This window comes from Aulonocara stuartgranti, assembly GCF_965226115.1.
Source record: "Aulonocara stuartgranti genome assembly, chromosome: 5".
NCBI lineage: Eukaryota > Metazoa > Chordata > Actinopteri > Cichliformes > Cichlidae > Aulonocara > Aulonocara stuartgranti.
The window spans coordinates 38,965,460-38,984,353 of NC_138943.1; the positions used below are offsets into that span (position 1 = coordinate 38,965,460).

The 18,894-nt window shown below is 39.6% G+C and overlaps 1 protein-coding gene across 4 annotated transcripts in view; it reads right to left on the reverse strand.

Annotated features, from left to right (window-relative positions):
* LOC309707008 (receptor-type tyrosine-protein phosphatase gamma-like) overlaps nt 1-18,894 on the reverse strand; it is a 410,561-nt gene that overhangs the window by 177,770 nt on the left and 213,897 nt on the right. For all 4 annotated transcript variants that reach the window (XR_014276854.1, XR_014276855.1, XM_082534088.1 and 1 more), the window contains exon 3: nt 915-1,097. Coding sequence is in view for 2 of the 4 variants with exons in the window: in XM_082534088.1 (XP_082390214.1) it covers nt 915-1,097 (183 nt within the window). In the remaining 2 variants the exon portion in view is untranslated. The remainder of the gene's footprint in view (nt 1-914; nt 1,098-18,894) is intronic.

The window sequence follows — 18,894 nt, forward strand, 5'->3', positions numbered from 1 at the left end:
TCAGATGGCCCAGGATGTGAGTGGGCGTTAAGGCGTCTGGGAAGGGAACTCAAAACTGGATTATAGATGGCAGAGAGTTGGTGAGTCAAGCAACTTAAAGAGAGTCAGAGAGTCAAGCAACTTAAAGAAGTCCAGACGCTTTTCTTTGCAAGCTCCTTTGACTACGATGACCTGGATGACTGAGAACCTTCACAGACCTTTTGAATACAAGCGCGCTCATGCACACAGGTGTGCACAGACACATACTGTATCTTCCTTGGCTGCTGCGTCAAAGCACGTCATGCATTGTCGGTCTTGCGCGCTGCTCATTAACATTCAATATCTATTGGTCACTTACACTTATCTAGGTTCTTGCTGTGGTTTCTCTTGTGGTTGTTCTCTTTTTGCTTTTTTTTTCTTCCAGCAGGTGATCCAGCAGATTTTTTTTGTCTTTTCTCTCTGTCCCTCTTCCCCTCTATTTTTCTTCCCCTCTCCTTTTCTTGAACTTTTCTATTCTACATCTTTACCTTTCCTATCCCCCAGTCATGTCTGTTCCATTTGTAATATCTTAAAAGTTAAAAATAAATGAATTAAGTAATAATCATAAAGATCATTTAAGTGGACATGGCAAAGCCGTAATAATCCACTTGAAAAAATAAATCCACTGGGCATTTTTCTTGGCCTTCAGAAAATAATTCTGATTGCTACAGTGCCGAACAAACCACCTGAAAAAGCTGCAGGCCTCTCAGCTTGCCCAGCTAAAGTCAATGTTAATGTGAGAATTCATGCCCGTACAATGTCAGACAAGATACGCCAAGGTATAGAAATGATCTCCCCTCCTAAAGACAAAGATTGTTGTTGTAAAGGGAAGCATAAATCAAGAACAAAAAAAGAAACTTCAACAAAAGGACAAACAGAACATGTGTTATGTTTACCTGTTTTGCCAGTGTTCTTCATAGATGTCTTATTTGAAGATTCTATGTTAAAACCCTCCAGTGTCAGCTCCTGATATTCTCTGGATATTTTGGTATCCTTATCCACAATATTGATTGGTGACTGGTTTCTCTCTCCACATTGTGGGTAGGCAGATGCCCAGCCCTCATCTGGCCCATACATACCTGGGGAAAATAAGAAATACAACAGCATCTCATCACTTGAAAAAAAATGTGAATGCAAAACTGAGATATAGTCAAAAGTTTCAACACATCCCCTAATTTAATGTTTTTTCTCTATTTTCATGACGATGTATATTGTAGGTTCTTACTAAAGGTGTCAAAACCATGAATGAACACATATGGAATTATGTAGTAAACAAAAAAGTGTCAATAACTCAAAACGTGTTTTATATTTTAGATTCTTCAAAAATCCACCCTTTGCTTTAATTACTGCTCTTGGCATTCTCTCAATGAGCTCATGAGCTCCTGGTTTTTCAACAGTCTTGAAGGAGTTCCCAGAGATGCTGAACACTTGTTGACCCTTTTGCCTTCACTCTGTGGTCCATCTCATCCCAAACCATCTTGACTGAGTTTAGGTCAGGTGACTTTGGAGGCCAGGCCATCTGGCACAGCCTGGAGGTGTGTTTGGTGGTCATTGTCCTATTAATAATTAAATGATGGTCCAACTAAACCCAAACCGGATGGGATGGTATGTCGCTGCAGGATGCTGTAATAACCAGGTTGGTTCAGTGTGCCTTCAGTTTTGAATAATCCCCAACAGTCTCCCCGGCAAAGCCCCCCCACACCATCACACCTCCTCCTCCATGCTTCACAGTGGGAACCATGCATGTGGAGATCATTGTTCACCATTTCTGCACAAAGAAATGGTGGGAGGAGCCAAAGATCTCAGATTTGGACTTATCAGACCAAAGCCGAGATTTCCACTGGTCTAATGTCCACTCCTTGTGTTTCTTGGCCCAAACAAATCTCTTCTGCTTGTTGCTTTTCTTAGTTGTGGTTTCTTAGCAGCTGTTTGACCATAAAGGCCTGATTCACAGTCTCCTCTGAACAGTTGATGTAGAGATGTGTCTGCTACTTGAACTCTACGTGGCATTTATCTGGGTTCTGATCTGAGGTGCTGTTAATGTGTCTCAGCTGGTGTCTCAGATGAAGTTATCCTCAGCAGCAGAGGTGACTCTTGGTCTTCCTTTCCTGGGGCGGTCCTCATGTGAGACAGTTTTGACGTAGTGCTTGATGGTTTTTGCACTTTGGGGACAAGTTTTAGCAATTTTCCGGACTGACTGACCTTCAGTTCTTAAAGTAATGATGGACTGTTGTTTCTCTTTACTTAGCTGATTGGTTCTTGCCATAATATGAATTCTAACATTTGTCAAGTAGGGCTGTCAGCTGTGTACCAACCTGACTTCCGCACAACACAAATGATGGTCCCAACCCCATGAAGAAGAGAAATTCTAGAAATAAACCCTGACATGCACACCGGTGAAGTTAAACCATTTCACGTGACTACACCATGAAGCTCATTGAGGGAAGGCCGAGGGTTTGCAGCAGTGTCAACAAAACATAGGGTGGCTACTTTTTAGGATTCTAAAATTAGTTATTTATCAATTTATTGTTTGCCACATAATTCCACATATCTGGCTTCATACATTTGATGTCTTCAGTTTGTATCTACAATGTAGAAAGTTGTAAAAATGAAGAAAAACCATTAAAAAAAAAGGTGTATGCAAACTTATGACTGGTAGTGTATATCAGAGCAAAAGGGCATTTCAGACCTCTCTGAAACCAGCTGACAGGAAGCACTGCTAAATTATGTGAATCCCTATCAAACATTCCACAACTGGGCAATGCTCACTGTCAGCTACCCTGAGCACCAATCAGAGGAAGCTGCTGAAATACAAACCCTTTTTGTTCATGAGGATTTCGGAAGATTTCAAAATGTCATTATTTGAGGGCAGGTTATATTCACAAATTCTGTTTCGTGAAATAATACATATGATATTGACCTCTATATCTGGTTTTGCACTGCTGACTCCTTTTTTCAACCACAACATAACTACAAAGGCCAGGACTGAAATCTCACAGGGCCCAGCTTTAACATCTCAATGTTTACTTAAAGACTTGGGGTGCATTCCAATAGTTCACTTTGTTTAGGAGGGTTTCTAACTGAGAGACATCAGCCAGACATATCTGTGTGGGGGCAGTAATATGAGCTGTGAAAATTCTCCAAAGATTAAGGAAAGGAGCATCATTGCTTCCTTTAGCATAGGATACACTGAACCATCCTTTATGAAAGGATAGGAGAAAATGCCGTCCCATAATTCATTGCGACGTAACAGCCCACCAGTCATGAAAACCATCGACATGATAAGCAAAGTTGCACAGATCATATAAATGTTAATTATAACTGCATTGCAACCGCTGACATATTTAGAGTTTTTCACAAAAATGTGTTAAATGTACACCTGAACTCTGAACTGTGAATTAGTGGCTCAATAATCCAGAAGAGAGAGAATGGTGCAGGCCTACAAACTAAATAAACAATCCAGTGTAAGCTCAGGCAAAAATGGTGCAATAGAGATAAATATTTGTTAGAGGTTGCTCGCTGTGTGCGCACTGCTGAGAAAAAAAAGTGGCTTGAGAAAAAGAAGCTCATTTCAATTAATTCCTGTCAAAGTGAAAATCCCGGTGTTATTGAGGAACAAAAGGTGGGGCTCACTTCTAAACACTCAGCGTGAGAACTGAATGAAGAGGCACTGAGGCTTTGAGCCATCAATGCAAAGTGCCAATTATGTGATCGTTCTGATAACTTCTGATAACTCTTAGTAGCAACTATCACTACCACCACAAGGCATAAGACATATTTTTTCTCAGCATTAGATTTTGGACAGTCTGTGGTACTGTGGCAGTTTAGTGCAGACGGCGTAATTCACATTTGCGTGACTAATTTAATTCTTCTCCTGAAAGTAAAGGTTTTAAAAATACATATGCACAAGGCAAGCCACCAAATGACACTCCTTTACTTAGTACATTCAGTTTTTTAACATCAAATGAATGCTGTGTGCTGGTTAGTTAATGTTGCCCTAGATCTTCCTTCTACTTTAAAATTCCAACTTTTGCAATGAAATAATATTTTTCACTGCCTGTTCAGTGTGGCAAAGTAAAATGCACACTGTGTAGTCTCTGCACATTGTAGTTTTGAAGACAGTAGTTTTCCCACTAAGGAGAGAGTGTAAAGCTGTTCCATTTTCAGTGCATCGCTTGTCTGCACAATTGCCACACCCAGTTTTCCTTGACTTCAGTGAATTGCATGAGCTGAATAAAACATTATTAACATACAAGTATAGTATATTCATATTTGACTGAACATTCATATGTGATGGAATTATTGACAAATTAAGTATAACATAGAAAAGAAGAAAATGTCATTAAGTAATTTTAAAGTTTAAACCCTGTTTTAAGTCATGGATTTAAAAAAGTCAGTTAGAGAGGAGATAATAAGGTGTGGCTTGAATGATTGTATGTCAGCAACAATGAGTTCCCACTGCAGGTTCAGAGGCAAATGTGAACCTGCAAATTCTGTTTGCATTTTTTGTTTTTTTCTCTGCTCATTTCTGACGTGTTAGATTAAAGAATCAGAAGGGAAAAGTGCATCATCAGATCTGGTTGTGCTCATTCTTACCTCCAACCTGCTTTCTAGCAAAGATCAGAACAAGGTCAGCATTAGCTGTTAATTATACAAGTATAATTCAGGTGATTAGATTATTACTTTGTGATTATTATTATTTGATTCCACTTTTCCACTTTTGCCTACTAAGTTGCTTTAAGAAAATATCCTGCAAATAAATTCTAAATTGTGCCCATTCCCTTTTAACCCTTTGTGAAACAGTAAAGGGGAAAAACTGAGATACGCAGGGTGGACCTCCAGACACCAGAGGCTGTTAAAACCAGTCCCCTCACCCATCTATCCAAGCTCTGCTCTGCCTGCTGGGTTAGACTCATAGGATCCACACATCCTGCATTGGGGTGCTGGTTCCACAAATTTATATCCACCACAGTTTTTGGCTTCCACACACCATCACTACCTTCAAGTGAAGTCTGCGCCACATACTCCCATTTAGATAAAAGCTGTACAGTGAAGATCACTTCCTTTGATTTCTTAAGAGCATTTGACATAATCTAGTAGCTGCTACCGGAAATATATGTAATTATCTGCCATCTCATGGGTTACTGACTACCTGACATAAAGATCAAATTATGTGAGACTTTGTAGTGTCCACAAAGGACTACAGTCTCTTCTTTCCAGTTCACACAGTCTCTTTCCCTGTTCACAGTTTCAGTTCCAGTCATCTAGTTGTGGTAATCGCAGATATAGAAACATCTTTTACATAACATGCTACGATTATCTGTAACATAGATAATATGACATTGTACCGTATTTTACGCACTATAAGGTGCACCTAAAATCCTTAAATTTTCTCAAAAATCAAAAGTGTATGAATATGTATGCATTCCTGTTGTGCTTACTGACCTCGAACCGATTTTATGTGGTACACGCCACTCAAAAATCTGTCAATAAATGGTTAAGTACGACTTTGGTAAGCTACGAAGCCGCACCGATTGATGGATTGTTGGAGCATTACGGCTACCGTAGTCAGGAACCTCGTGGAGTGATCTGGGTCCAAACTCCACTTCAGCTCCCAAAGTCAGACAAACACTGCGGCATCACTGAGAGTTAAGAACTCTCTAAATTATTTCATCTTCAATAAAATGATGAGTGTTAGTGCTTTACCAGGTGTAACAATTAAGTTTAACATCCAGGCATCCACGAAAACAGAATTTATTAAATATAACAGAGTTAGAAGTTAGCAGAGAGTTAGCTTGCTAGTTTCCACCTAAGCATGATATAGCATGTTCTGACGGAGAGATTTATGAAAAAATTAAAACGTACAGCTCTGCTATCACTTCCAACATAAATGAAGACAGAAAACTAAACAGCAGTGACGTTTGTAGGGTTACTGAAGTTGGGCTAGCTAGCATATAATGATGTGCTATGTGATCGCTAGCGACACAGCTATGTTAGCATAAAATAACATAGCTGTTGGAGCTCAGTCTGGGGGGAGTTCGTTTTTTCTCCTCGTCTTTCCTCATGTTGTGCATTTTCCATTGTTGTTCGGTTCCGGGTCGTTCCATGCTTGTGCGGCTGACCGGCCAGCTACCCAGCCTGACCTGTTTCCCCAATGTGATGTTTGTGTACGGTCGGCAAAGTCAGTCTCTTAAATGCCCCTTGGGGATAAATAAAGTGTTCTGAATCTGATAAACACAGTGAAGCTGAAGGATGAACGCTAACTTTTTCCACTCGATGAAAGTTAACATGAGGGTTCCCGATGGTTAAGGACAAATGCAATCGGATGGCAGGATGCTGTAAACAGACCAAACTTCAGGCAGGAGAAAAACTGAGATAATCCATCCACAATACGAGGTTAGTCATTCACATACTGCAACAACATGGGAATAGAGCAGCTGGAGAGAATTCAACATTAATGAACCATTGGTACAGAAGTGGAGGAAGCAAGAAGTATGAGTTGAGTAAAGTTTGACATATTTGACTGTTTGGTTTCGCTTAATGCGCCTTATAATCCAGTGCCTTATAATCCAGTGCCTTATAATCCAGGGCACATCGTTCATATCTCTCTCTACAAATTACCAACCAGGCATTAAATCTGTTCGGACCAGCACCTACCACCCTCTGGCTGATGGAGCGGCTGAAAAAGACTTTGAAGTCCATGAGTCATGAGTACAGGGTGGGCCATTTATATGGATACACCCAGGGCTGGACTGGGACAAAAAATCGGCCCAGAGTCTGGAGAGGTTCGAATGTCGGGACTATGACTGGCGATGGTTGAATGTTGTCAGTGCGTATGCCCCACAGGGTGGATATCAGTGAGAGGACAAAGAGGATTTCTGAGTGACTTGGATGAAGTGGTAGAGAGTGTTTCTGGGGGGACACAAAGAAAGAAGAAAATGACCTGCACTGAGTCGCTATACAGAGAGATCGAACTGGAAAGAATATGCAGCAAATTAGTGTTCTTAAGAATAGATATGAAAAAAGTGAAGGTGGTGTGGTGAGGGTTAGACAGATTATAAATGATTATATCACAGGGACAGCTTACATTGAGCAGCTTGGAGGGAAAGTTAGCGAGACAATGCTAAGATGGTTTGGACAAGTGCAGAGGAAGGATAGTGGATATTATATTGGACAAGAAGATGCTGAATATGCAGCGGGCTGACAGGAGGACAAGAGGAAAACCATAGAGAAGATTTGTTCATGTCTGGCTCTGTGGTGGGAGGTGAAGGGGTGTGGTGGAAACAACATCTTAGTGGAAGTGTGCCTTTTTTTTACCTGTCCTGTCTGACACTGTAGCAATCAGAATTATTGTCTGAAGGCCAAGCAGAATGCCCAACAGATTTACTTTCACAAGTGGATCATTACGGCTTTTCCCAACTAGTCCACTTGATTGCCATAGTTTGTTCGATCTTCATTATGTATTTATGTATTTTTACTTTTAAGTTATTACAATTGAAACAGACAGGAGCGGGAGATAGGAAAGGGGAAATGAGGGCCAACAGGAGGAGAGGGAAAGAAAAAAGGAGAGAAAAGACACTAAGTGTGACTTTTTCTGTCACTTGTCTTTCCCTTCTGTGTGTGTGTGTGTGTGTGTGTCAGTGGTGGAGGTTGAAGGCTGCCATCATCCTCTCAAGGAGAATTTTGTTTTCCAAATTCCTTCACGCTCAGTTGGACATTAAAGTGGGATTAATGGTTAGCGGCATGCTGACTGACGGGGTCAGTCGGACATGGGACGTGGTGTGAAATCACTTCTCTGTGGGCCTGTGACAAATAGCTGACAGGATGGCCATTCCTTCTAAGAAAAAACCTAGCCTGAAAAGTATCTCCTTATATAGCATGTCTGACCATGCAATCCAAAAAGAACTGCATAGCATGCCAGAGGAATTGAAAACTGGAGCATGCACAATTGAGGCAAATGGCCCGAGACCGACCACACATGGAGGACAGCAAAGACAACTCATAGGTGTTTAAATTTGGGCCCGCACCTTCAGAATCAAGACATTGAGGGTCATAATCATGTTTTATCATTTAATAGGTGATCCCCTTCGCCAAAAATGACCAGTGTTGGGCAAGTAACTTTGAAAAAGTAATTAATTATAGTTACTAGTTACTTCTTCAAAAAAGTAACTGAATTAGTAATTGAGTTGCAAGATTCTAAAAGTAATTAATTACTTGAAAAGTAACTATTGTGTTACTTTAAAAAAAAGTTTAACCCTCTGGGTTCCAGGGTATAATTGGCCATTTGATGTTTCCTCCACATTTCACCTTTAAAAACTATTTACTTTGTTTGGTCTCATTCTTTTCAGCACAGCCTCATGTGTCTGAATTTACAGTCATGTTTTCATTTTGATATACTGTATTAACACAATTGATCTGAAATCAGACAAAAAACATAAAATCAGAGTAGAAAAAGTGATATTTTCACCGTAACAACCACAAACATGTTTAATGAATCATATTTCATAACTTTCAATGCAAATATAAATTGTCAATTTTAAAATCATATGTACAAGTTTTGCAAACAAAGTTATTTGCAGCCATTTCAAACTGTTTACAGAACAATCAGCTGTTCTTCAATAAGATGCCACAAATTATTTGTGCCACTCCAAATATTTCTGTCCACTATAAAGGAAACATCACAGCCTGATACCTGCAGGTCTGACAGCAGCAGGTGTGTCACTGCTGTTTCTACCTGGAGACAGCAGTCGCCTCATTGTTCTGACACACAACACAAAACTATCCACAACACTACACACTAACTACACAAGACAACACGTTATCTACACACTCCAAACACGCTAAACGTCACAAATCTCTCACATCTCAAAACTTGCTGTCTCTCCTTTTCTGCTCTCTCTCTCTCTCTCTCTCTCTCTCTCTCGCGGTCACTCCTAAATCTTCCCCCTCTTCCTAAACAACTAATTGTCATGTTGCCATATCATTTTTTGATTGGTCGACATGGTGCATTTTTCCACCAACACGAACGGGTTGTTTGTTGTTTTGTTTTCTTGGTCATAATCAGAGAGTGCTCGCAGCGCTGTGCTTAGACAGTAAACATGACGAAACTATTCAGGAAAAAACGCCGCGTACATATTGTTTATCATGACTCTGGTTTTGCGTGGCCTATCAACACAATTTAAAAACTTGTTGCTTTGTCATCTTGAAGTGGTCATGTGATTGGCTTACCACGACTACTTTATTCTTCCTCAGTCAAACAGCAGCACTCGTGCGATTGTTTTGCCCCCTGAGCTCCAGGTGTTTTGCCAAAAACTGATCATCTGGCAGAAAGTGATCACTGTCCGCGGGAGCGCGCAGCTGCTTAAAGCTGTAGCGCCCAGATTACTTACAGCTACTTCCTGCAGCTGATATAAGATGCGGTAAACTGACACAGCTTCAACCGTCTGTTTGCTGAAAAATAGTAACACGACTGCATTTTCTTGTTAGTAACGGTAACGGCAATGTAACGATAGAAATAGTAATTAGTTAGATTACTTGTTACTGAAAAACGTAACACAGTTAGTAACGCCGTTACTTGTAACGCCGTTATTCCCATCACTGAAAATGACAGAAAGCATGATCAGCATCAGGATAAAACAAGGGTAAATATTGGCAGAGTGGCCTTTCCCATGATGAAAGGAGTTGCAGAAAGGATTTTAAAAGTGACACAGAGGTCACCAGATTTCGGTGCGACAGGTAATCCAACCGTAGTCTAAATTCAATGTTTTGGATTCTGTCTTGGCTGACCAAAGCACAGTCAAAGGCGTAATGGTACAGCTCGATTTACCAGTAGCATTACAACAGCCTTCCAGTACCATGGGACAGGTTTGTGACAAAAACAGATTTCACTAATTCCACAAGTCATCTTAACACATGGAGTTTATCTCCTATAGCAGCCTATATGTTTTTCCATGGGCACACTCACTCTGATCAGCTCCTTATGACATACACAGCAGACACACTGACAGTAGACAATGTCTGAGGAATCAATTCTATTGATGTTACCCATTTAGTCAGTTGGAAGTCATCATGATAGTCATTTTAGCTTTTTTAAAATTTGCAGTAGTACTTAATCCCCCTGCCGCTGCGCGCACGCACGCACGCACGCACACACACACACACACACACACACACACACACACACACGCACACACACACATACACGCACACACACAAACACACACACACACGCACACACACACGCACACACACAAACACACACACGCACACACACAAACACACACACGCACACACACAAACACAAACACACAAACACATACACGCACACACACAAACACACACACACACGCACACACACACGCACACACACAAACACACACACGCACACACACAAACACAAACACACAAACACACACACGCACACACACACCCTCAAAAACAGCGACAAAAAGAAAAGCCCCAGTGCCTCAGGGAAGAGTAACACATGCTCGTCATTAAAGTTCATAAATAATTCCTGATCACATGTGGGAGGTGCTGTTTCCCAAAGCTCTGATTGTTAGCCCTGCAGGGGGTGTTTTTGTTTTTTCTGATACTTCTGTCAGAAATATATATTGCAATATATACGTTTTTAAGGATTTTTTTTTTTTTTAATTAAGACATCAAAAGACATGCAAAGGAAAACATTTTTTAGTGTTTAGATCTTTATGACTCATAGAGTGCTTCAAACACCTGTCCTGTAATAATATAAGGAAATTGATGATGAGGATGAACCCAAAACATACACATACACATGTGGTCAGACAAGATAAACAAAGTCTCTATAACATAAGATAAACACTCAGTCATTAAGTCCAAAATGCAATAAGAAGTAATATATACATCTTTATTGGTCCCTACCAAATGCTCAACACTGTTGATTTACTATGTTATTATTGTATAAACTTGCCCCACAAAAACTAAAAAAAGAGAGGAGAAAGTATAGATACCATGACGGCTATAATTCAGATATAAATTAGCATAACTTCATAATATTCTTCCAAAAGCAAGTTTCAAAAAGTTCTTTTAAAACTGAATAACAGGTGAACATTGCTGTAGGTCCACATGTAAACTGTTCCACAGTTTCACTCCAAAAGTTACAGTTTTTACAGCCGCTAGGACACATTTCTCAATACTTAGGTCACTTTTGCAAAACTCTTCACACAATTCTCCTAACTGACCGTCAGCTTGGCAAAGCAGTTCATTTCACATTCAAAATGCACTACAACTACCAAAACACTTTATTCAGGTCTCAAATAAACTCATTCTTCCAGAACACTAGCAAAGGTTGACAGCCGACAAACACACTTTGTCACCCACAAAACGATGACCTAAAAACACTAACAACATGTAGCATTACAGTGTTTTCTTGTGTAAAACAAGGACACATCTCTGTTTATAATTTCAATATATGTTACTGGAATGAATCAGACATCATGCAGAATTCGTTAATATTTGTTTATGTATTTTTAGTTTTTTGCACTAAGAAATCCCAAAATACAAGAATTTGTATACACACCATCCACTGATACACATACAATAGTAATGCTAATCTACTCGGTCTTCTCCATTTGGCCACAGGTTCTCATCCACATCACATCTTATGTCATCTAGGGCAACACACCTAGGAAAGAATCTTCTGGCTGCCAGAATTGAAGGAGTTGAACAATTGAAGGAGTAACACCTGTGTAGATGTTCATCCACAATGAGAATCAGCTGTGGCTGGTTAAACTGCATTTTTAGATTTAAAATATGTTTCAATGAAATATTGCTGTTGGATTTTGCTGTCTTTTCAAGTTTTGCATTGTGTTATTGTTTTGACCATAAGTTTAACATTTTTGAAAACAGTATGTAAGCACATGCAAAATGTCCTGTACGTACAAAGATTTTTGGCAGTTGTTGTGTCTGAGTGAGAAAATAATTCATGAAATTTGAGAGATGTAGTCATTGAATGCATTTTGTGCCAAAACAATGATAACTGATCCTCAGTTTAGCCCACATAGACTTCTGTTGTGCTCACTGTGTGAGGAGTTTTGCAAAAGTGACCTAAGTATTGGGAAATGTGTCCTAGCGTCTGTAAAAAACTGTAATCCTGGCAGCCGTTTTCGTCAAGCTTAATGCTGCTGTACATTAACACAGTACAGCACATATGCTTTGGTCTTATTATGGGACTCTCTGCAAAACGAAATAAAACACCGGTCTGTATCCAACTGGCGTCAGTGGAACATTCCACATCCTCCAGTTACAAATAAGGATAAACTTGCAACTATTATCACATTTACTTTGGATCTTTTTCTCAGGCTAAGTAAATCATAAATTACTGTTTGTGAAGTGATGAAGTGTAAATGTGCTGGATCTAGCTCAGAAAGTAGAAGAGGTCATCTGTGCTTTGATTGCTGGCTGATACAGTCTGCATGCCAAAATATCCTTGGGCACAATGCCAAATCCTGATGTGTTCATCCGAGTGTGAATGTTGATAGAAAGCAAAAATGTTTGTGAGAATGAGGATAAAGTAGTATAAATGATTTTTATAGAGCAGAAATTCACTATATAAGAATCAGTCAGTTTAAATGATTATTATTGAATGAAAATGATTTAACTTTTTAGCATTATTCATTAAGTGTTTTATTTGCTCATTATCTGGAAGAAAGATCGGCGTTTGAGGTGCATTAAATACACGAGTGTTCGAGGGGTTTTACAGCCTTAAAACATCTGTAATAATTGTAAAAAATAAAGTTGGCTACTTTGCGGATTTCACCTATGGCAGGTTATAAGATAAGATAACCTTTATTAGTCCCACACGTGGGACTATTTTTAGAACGTAACTCCCGCGATAAACGAGGGACCACTGTACATGACATAAACAATTTCAAATGGCTTCTTTCTGCCCTCGAACAGTATTTACAGCAGCAATACTTTAACTTTTCTTTGGACTTTGTCTCTCTTTTCATTTCTGAATTTAGCCTCTTAAAAGTGCCAAAGATACCATAAGAAATGTGGCATGTAAATGCCCAATGTTTATGCATTTATTTCAGTTTGGCTAAGATTTTAGGCCAAATTAGAATTAGTGCTTAAAATTAGTGGTTCAAATTTGCAGGATGTACAGAGGAGGTCAGGACAGAGGTCTACAGCCATCTGTAAAACATCCTGGAGGCTCTATCGTGGTTTGGGGCTGTATTTCAGCCAGTGGTGTTGGAGAGCTTGTTAAAATGTGTTTAATTATAAATGTACAAAGCTGCCATCAGATTTCCCATCAGTGGCTTTGTTCTTCAGTATGACAGATCTCACACAAACAATAACATCAATTTAATGGCATTTGCTATAAGAAGCAAACCGACAAACCTGTGAATTATGGTGACATCAGCTTATAGTTTGAGGAATTGCGGAGTACGCCGCAAACCAGGAGCGCTCTTTCAGAATTGTTCAGAAACTAATTTTAAATATATTCCTACACCACGTAGCCTTACCCGTTGACATGGGCAAGCCAAATAAGAAAGCAACTCAAGCTCCAGCGGATGATGGTCTCTCTGAAGATTTGGGACATTTGATATAAGGATGTGTGGAGTGTGTTTCACTCCATAAGCAACTTTTGTGTTTTTAGTTCATTCACTCATGTTCACAATATAGTTCAAGGAGAAGCTAAGTGTTTAGGAGTTCCCCCCTTTGTTTTGGGTGAATGGTAGTGAATGTTGAATATAGACAGATAAAGCAAAAATCACAGTATCACTTTTTTACTCAAACAAAAGCAGGTTGGTGAGGTTTTCTATTCAAATTTTACTGCTAAAGCCAGGGGTGCTGCTACAAAAAGATGTGACTTTTCAGTCAGAGGAAAGAATTTCAGATCCAGCAAGGTGTTATGTAATCGTTTGGGGTCACTTGTTCTCAACTCCTTTTATTTTACAATCAGTATACGCTCAATGATTCAATTCAATTTATTTACACAGCGCCAAATACAACAACAGTCGCCTCAACAGTGTTGTTCTAAGTGCTCCATGTTGGGATAATGAGGATTTTTTTCACTAAGCTGTTCACTACTTTGCCTAATCATAACAATTACAACATCAAAGTAGGAGATGACTTTAATAGCGTCCTTTACCCTACACCGTAAAATCCAATTAGTTATCGTTACTTAAAAAAAACATGCAAACCGTTTGCAATAAAAAAAATTAAGGTGTTACATACCTTAAATAGTTCATATGGGGAAGAACAAAACTATGCTGACGAGTGCAAAGTGGCTTCATTCAGTGAGCGCAGAAACCTGAGAAGGTTAATGACTGTCAGTGTATCGCACATATGTGTGGATGAATTTACATAGATCTAGTCTCTAGTATGAACCCATGGGCTAACAGTTTGAGTGAAGAGTCTTAATGTAGTAAACAATAGATAAGAACTGAACAACTAAATCCACTTATTGACAAGTGAGATTTGCCAAATGTCATCGGTGGAGGCGATGTTGTACACCTTTGATATGTTGTCCAAACGAGCTCATCACAGGATTATGGTGGGAAACCGCCCAAACTGGCCTTAACCCTTTAAAACCGGTCAGAGCGGGCACGCTCCGTTTTGCGCAACTACTTTTAAATCCCGGTAGCACTGCAACCACGTAAGCTAGCGCAATAATTTTTTTTGCATATGAAACCAGAGGAGTTGTACTTACATCTTATGCCATCAGCTTGTCCTCGGTCACGGTTTCCTTCCACATATAGCTTTGCAAAAACTGCATAAAAAGCACTTGCAGCAACAAAAACAATATTCCAGAAACACACTTTGCCGATCCGATCAGCTGCTTGTAACACTTCCTATGTTGGAATAGACGTCCGCCATGACCTGCCTGAAACCGGAAGTGACGTCATTTTCGCGAAAATGTCGTTTTTTACCATCAGGGCCTCATGAGCCTATACTGGTGTTTTTTAAAAGTTATGTTTGACTTTATGACTTTCTGTGTCGTTTCTGCGATGCTTAGGACTCATATTGCACTGCTGGAAATAGTTTATTTTGATGCATATGCTGCTTTTTGCAAATTTGCATCATAATATTTATTTTCGTTTTTCCTGCAGTATATAAGAATTGGTGTATTTAAAAAAAAAAAAACTATGAAGACACTCAAAATAAATTTCCTGTGGTGGGAAACTATTTTGTGCAACTTTTTTGTATTTACAGTTTTGAGGGATAAGCCTCTTAAAATTCTCTAACTAGAAATATATGTTAAAAAAACAAAAACGATTTTAAATTTTTTTGTAGTTTATTGCACTTTTTTGCAATTTATGTAATTACTATGCACTTAATGTCATGATCCTGGGTCTGCTGACCCAGCGTTTTGTGTTTAGTTTATGTAGCCTTCAGGTTTCCTAAGTTCATCATAATCATGCCTAGGTGTTTCTAGTTATTTTCCCCTCGTGTTTCCACTATGTTAAGTCTCCCCTGCTTTTCATGTATTTCATGTCTGTGGCTTATGTTGTCAGTTCAGGTTGTCATGTCTATATCTCACTGTGTTTCCTGTTTTATTGTGAAGAGGTCTGGTGTGTCTGTGTTCATCATGTTCAGTTACTCTCCCCCTGTGACGTAATTATGTTCATGTGTCAGCTGGGTTCCCCAGGTGCTGCCACTTCCCTCATTATCCTCCTGTGTCCATTTAGTCTGTGTGCTCTCAGCCATTCTTTGTCAGGTCGTCCGTTGTATTCACCCGTTGTATTCGTCCGTTGTTTCCTATGTCTCCGCTCCAGGTATCCCTGTCAGTTTGTTATGTTTAGAGTTTTCTATGTTTTGTTTTAGTTCACCCAGTTTAGGTCATTGTTTAGTTTTCATCGATTCCCTATTATTTTGTACCCTCGTTTCTTGCCTTAATAAACGGCTTGTTTTATTATTCACATCTCATTTCGGTCTGCGCTTGAGTCCTTCCCTGCAACATACGGTCTGCCCTAGCCAGACCGTGACACTTAATGCATACATATTATTACAATTTGAGCTATAATGGTTGTATTGATGTATAGCAACTTGAAATGCTCCCAGAAATGGCACTACAGCATGTAAAAATATAATATAAGCTCTGGCAGACTTGGTTCTATGGTAGGTCTTAAAGGGTTAAACGACCCACTTCGCTCTCTCCGGCCAGAAATACCAACTTATGTCATGTGTTCACCTTGATAAATGTAAGCGTGTTCCTCCTTGCGTTCATGTTATGTGGTCATGTTAATGGAGTGTAAGCTGCTTCTTCATTGCATATGTATTTTATCATCAGGTTTAACTCTGCCTCTTTGCACTGAGCTGTGGATTCAAACTATCTCAATCCTGCTTCTCCCCAAAAATAATTTCACATGTAACCATTTGTATATGTGTGTTTTCTACTCATTAATCTAATTGTTAGTTAGTTTCTCTCATTTCTAAACCTGCATAAGTTCAGCCTTCAATTCAATTTTCCCATATGCATTCACTATATAATGTCCAGGTTCACCTCTTACTGTTCTCACAGTTTCCTGTGGGGCCTCGCAGATCAACACAGGCCCAAATCAGCTGTTTCTTCTCTCCATTGCTTCTCTCTCGATCTTTTCAGTCTTTTCTTTAATGATTACTCCAAGCATGGCAAATCTGAAAATCAGTGTCCAGTGCTTCCTGTCACACACACAGCCACACAGACTCATATTTTCTGTTTCTCTCTTTCCTGTTCCTACAGACTAATCGAACTCTTATTTTTTTGTATTTACAGTCTATAAACCCTCTGTATTCTCTCAACACAATGTGCACCTTTAATCATTCATCCAAATAACAATTTTACACTTCACTTATACATTCACACCTATATCACTAAAGACTGCCAGTAACTGCCAAGATAAATTATTTCCATTACCATATCACCTCTTCAAAACTGGTATTATTCACCATTTCCATATCACAGTTTCCAAACCTCAGTACTGGTACACCTAACTTTTTCCTTGATTAATTTAAAAGCCTCTAAGCCCAGGTTCAACCTTGCTGGTCAATCAACCTGCTTCAGGAACGCCCTCACCGATAGCAGTCAAATTTCTAGGCCCTAATTCATTTATAACCACAACAGGAAGCTCCACCTCCAGCGTCTAAGTATCCCACTTCCGCCTTACAGCTTTACTTAAAGCTCACCTGTCAGTCACGTTGAAATGGTCACGGCCGAGTCTAACTCTTCACTCAAACAGCGCAGTAAAAAAGTCGCCCATGACCACTTGGTTTTTAACGGGTGCTCGAAGTCCCGCGGGTACCACCCAAACGCCAGGCCTGGTGACATATCCGCCACCAGGAGTCGCTGTCACACGCTGAGCACCTGCGCTCCTCGGAGCCTAACTCCTGTCCTAGATTAATTTAAATCATTTTAAAAGCATCACTGTGGACTATAACAGCCCGTTTATTATCTGATGCCCGAGTCCAACTCTGCTAATCAATACAGGGATAAAATCCCCTAACCAAATACCCTAACCTTGTCACGATCCTGGGTCTTGTGACCCAGTGTTTTGAGTTTTAGTTCTTTTGATGTTTATAGTGTATGTTTAAGCTTATTAGGTTTCCTATGTTCATTTGCTTATTAGCTCCCCCTTGTGTTTTCAACCCCTGTGAAGTCTCCCTTGCCCTTCGTGTGTTTCATGTCTGTGTGTCTTATGTTGTCATGTCTGCCTCTCATGTTTCCTGTTTTATTTTGAAGAGATCTCGTGTTTTTATATTATGGATTATGTTTTGAGTCCTTTGTTGTGCTGTTTCCTGTTTCCCTAGATTTCAGTTATGGTTATCATAGATTTAGTTCTTTGGCTTTGTAATATGGCTTCCCTGTGTTCAATGTTGTGTCTACTGTGACCTTTTTCTACCATGTTTCTGGTCCCTAAGTTCTGTCTTCTCAGTTGCTGTTAAGTTTGCATGTTTAGAGTTCAGTCAGTGTGTTTCCTGTTTTACTTTGAAGGTCCTGTGTATTTGTCTATTTCTGTGTATTTAAGCCCTGTGTTTCTCTTTGTCAGTGTCGTAGTCTCCCTCATGGCTGTGTTTCCTTGCGTGTCAGTTTATCCATGTCCCAGTTTAGTTTTCCATGCCATTCTGCAATAAAGCAGCCTTTTGAGTTTAATTTCGTTGTCGTGAGTTTTGCGTTTGGGTCCTTCTCCTGCCTGTACACAGCCGAAACATGACAAACCGAAACTCTTTTCTTGGCTGACATAACACACACACATAACACACCAACTTCAAACATACGTCGCAACAATTAAAAAAAAAAATCCACCACAATATTAACAACCATGAGCTTTCATCAAATATCCCCAAACTTTACTTTTATTTATCCCAAATTACCCAAAATTATCATGGACATGTCACCTGAAATCTACTTAACTGATTTTATAATTTAGTTTAATTTCCTCTACTGAGCCACTTTAATGGTAACAATCATCAATTCAGTGGACAACTAATTTAGAATTCATCCAATGTGCACAATTTTCAACAGGCTTGCGCTTACCTATACTCTTTTAGACCGGTCTGTTGTCCACCTCATATCAGATCGTACCTTAAGGTCCAAATTAGTCCCCTAAGCCGCACAAGAATCCCAGGTCACTGGCACCAAGTATTAAAAACGGTTCTTTCGGATTCTTTAGGGCCAAGAAAACATGGCTCAAAAGTGGTCTTTTACTTTAAAAATGATCTTTAATTTACATATTCCAGAATGTGGAGACCTGAACACAAAACACACAACCCCAGATCTGAAGCACAAATGGAAGCCTAGTTATTTATATACTTGCTCTCACTTCACACCACCCTTTAAGTTTCGATCAAACAGCCTAGTTGGTTTCACTTTCACTTCATTCTAGCTGCAAAAGCACGCTCTGCAAAAGCATGCAG